At 42.3% G+C, this 3,484-nt stretch overlaps 1 protein-coding gene across 1 annotated transcript; it reads left to right on the plus strand.

Moving 5' to 3' along the window:
• Nucleotides 1-1,304: 1,304 nt before the first annotated feature.
• On the plus strand, nucleotides 1,305-1,571 carry RB195_012503 (uncharacterized protein; the record flags this gene model as incomplete). Its single annotated transcript, XM_064194391.1, has 1 exon — nucleotides 1,305-1,571. One exon carries the CDS (start codon nucleotides 1,305-1,307, stop codon nucleotides 1,569-1,571), a length of 267 nt encoding a protein of 88 aa, XP_064051974.1.
• Between the last annotated feature and the right edge of the window lie 1,913 nt (nucleotides 1,572-3,484).

Consider the following 3,484-nt stretch of genomic DNA (forward strand, 5'->3'; position numbering starts at 1 on the left):
AACATATTAAAGCTCTTCTCAGCGGCAAAAACTGTGTGTTTGTTAAACAAATGAGTGTATATATATAGAAGGTGATGTTGAGTACCAAATCTAGTTCTGCTTCTTCAGCCTTGCCAAATTATGGCAAAGCACAGACACTAGCACTCATGTTCGTTCTTATAAGGCGATGCTTGTTCAGTTAGGACAGAGGTGAAGTTGAAGAGAGTGTGCTTTACTTTGTGCTTTATGCTTTCTGAAGTGCTGATGAGGCATTGTGAGCACGTGAGTCTTTGACACCCATGCCCATCATCTCCCCTTTTTTTTCCTAGGATATCCGTAGTAATTTATCAATTGCCACAGTAATTTACCAATTCGTAGTAGCAGTGGAAAAATGAAAGTAAAGAAGAAAGACAGAAAATTCAAGGTAAGTAGGCGCCTATAAGTGCACTGTTTGTGAGGATTGGTGAAGGATTTCTTTCTGTCGCTGAAGATTTACTTTCTGATTTACTGCTATACGATACTACGATACTACGATTTACTTTCTTCTGTTACTCCAAAATCACGCGATCATTCGTTTTTGTTCTGTGTTCTGTTGTGGTGTACACCGGAGCGTCCTGGAACGAAGGCGCCGTCCACACTCGAGAACAGAACGGAGCACAAAGATCGGGGGACACTGAAGTGAACCCGTAACAAGGCTTTCATAAGGCCAGTACATCTCATCAGGCCTTCAATGGCGCCATTCTCGTAGTTGAACTTATATCAAACCCGGGCTTTACAGTTCAGAATATGGAGCTGCCTACGCAGTCGAATGTGAAGCAGGTGGCACCCCACGCTCCTCACCAGTGAATCGTTTCGGCCAGCACAGGTCGCAATTATCTGACCTAAATTTTTGGCGAGACAATGTGTAGGTAAGTAGGAAACAAAATAGGCTCATCATCAGTGAGTTATTTTGCTTTCCCACGTTCTTTCCATGAACTGCTGCATTATGCGAGTGTCGAATTACACATTTTCGCGTCAAAATAAGTCGAGTTATATGGAGGAGTTGTATTTTCCATTTGTAGGTGTTTGCGTCCCAAAAAGAATACGGAGCTGCACAGCAGCTTCGCCGGAACCTATGGTGATTGCTAGGTGTACTTTACGTGGCACATCCCATCTTCTATTGTCGACAAGCTGCATACATCCAAATCATGGGAAGCGCACTGATTATACACAGTGATTGTATGCAGAGGTGAGTGTTGCTGTGCGAGAATATCGGAAGTCATCGGATCGGTCCTGCTGGATTCTGCTAGCACCGCGATTCAGCGTGCGCTGCATCAAAAGCCATAATGTTGCGTCCATGTCGTTGTCACTACGTAGTGTTGGCTCTGCCCATGATGGTGATGACTCCCCGCCGTGAACACTCACTTTTAAACGCTGCGTTTGCACAACTTTTCGATGCAGAGATCTTCCCAGTTGTGATACGATTTACTAGAGGACACATTTTTGAGATTATCGACGAAAACACAAAGCACAGACCACATATCTCCGAATCAGAGCCAGGAAGACGACCAGACTCAGCTTTTCCCGATGAGGAAACTCTTTTTGCTGTATGAGTGATGAAATGAAAACTCGTGAAGTGAATCAGTGATGAAATGATCCTGAAAATCAACTTTTTCAACCGTAAATGAGGGGAATTCCACACTACACACTTTCACTTCATTACTCGCACTTGTTAGAAAGTCGCTTGGTCGAGAAAACTTCCTCAATTTCCAGAAGGATATAGAGGATACCTAGAGAGAATAGAGAAAATTAATTACGTAACAAACTCAACCTGATACTGGAGCGAATGCAAGATCTAAGATTTTACCAAGCTCGAGTTTCCTGGTCCCTTAATCCGCTTCCTCATTTGCTTTTCCGTGTGTAGCAATCCCTTTCTGAAAACGCTGACGTTTATATTATTGCCAGGTTTCTCCAATTTGCGCAGGGGGTCTTAATTGAGCTGTGCAGATCGGAGAAAGCCTTCAGTTGAAGCTTGCTTGCATCTGAAACACGAAGCCGTTTACACTGATTTAATTCACGTGTACTGAATTTGCTGCTTTCATGTTTATTTCTCTGTTAAAGGCATCACCCCACGAATCTGAGGTGGTGCAGATTTCAGGTGGAGTATTCGTATACGAGATGGGAGACTACGGAGAGGGAGATGATTCCGTCCATTTCTTGCTAACTGCCGTAAAAAACGGCCCGGGAAATGCGGCGCCGCACAAGACTGGCGCGCTCCAATCGAACCTCTTGTACAAAATGGTGCGCCAAAACGAATGAAGCCGTATTTTCCGGGCCGTTTTTTACGGCAATTAGGAAGAAATGGACGGAATCACCCCCCTCTCCGTAGTCTCCCATCCTATATACGAATACTCCACCTGAAATCTGCACCACCTCAGATTCGTGGGGTGATGCCTTTAAAAAAAACTAATCTTTGTGTTTCTATTATTGACCATTACAATAGATTTAATTCGCGCACTCGTTTCTGTATGAGAAGCTACCTTTGTGTTTCCTAACAAACAAGATGAAGTGTATTAACTTAGCATTGGATCAAATTGATGTAAGTAAACTGTAGGTAACATTTGAATGATATTTCTCCCTCGAATGGATAATTTTTCTGCCTAGAAGAAAGGTCCATTGAACTTTGCTCTATCACTCATCAGGATGTTTCAAAATAACATTTCTGCTTTCAAGCATCGACACTATCTCTCATTAAAGTAAGCTTTCCGTTTGTTGAAAAAGTAGCATAATCATACTTAATTAACAATGCTGATGATTACTTCATTATCAGTTGCCTATTTTCTAATTCCCCCCCCCCCCCCCACTCGTGAACGCTTCAAGAATTTCTTACAGATTCTCATATTCCTATCGATGTTACGGCGGAACTTTCTCGAAAAAGGGGATTTCGAACAGTTAGAAATTAACAGCGCTTTATTTGTGTAGTTAGGAATGAACAAGAGATGAGTTTCCCGACCATTCCTTTTTGTGATTTTTCTTCTTCTTCTTTCTCAAGTATTAAAGTCGTTAAATCACCTATTCTGCTTGCGAATTGATCTCATTACAACAAAACCCCAAAACAAGATATAAATTAAACAAAGAACATTTAAAATGAAATTTAAATCAGCACAGGAAGGTAATTACATAAAATAGTGCTTAGCCTGTGGGGGAGGGAGGTAGCTCGGTAGGTAAAAGTTCCACTGTGACTGCGCGATCGATGGTTCGAAATAGCACCGGACTCGATACATCGTTTGGCCTCCGCAAGCTATTCTGTAAGCCAATACACGTTAAAAATCTCAACGATTCCTAACTGCAGTCAAGCACGTTGCAGGATCCCATGATTGGTATGGCGGAGACTTTATCCTTTTACAAATGCTTGTCGCGTATTTGCAAAGCCAGATTCAAAGTAAGAGAAAAAGAATTTGCCCTATTTCTCTGTGACTGGTTTCCCAAGTTACACAGGATTCGTGTTACTTACTTGTTGGCGAAG

Source organism: Necator americanus, chromosome III (assembly GCF_031761385.1).
Source record: "Necator americanus strain Aroian chromosome III, whole genome shotgun sequence".
Classification (NCBI taxonomy): domain Eukaryota; kingdom Metazoa; phylum Nematoda; class Chromadorea; order Rhabditida; family Ancylostomatidae; genus Necator; species Necator americanus.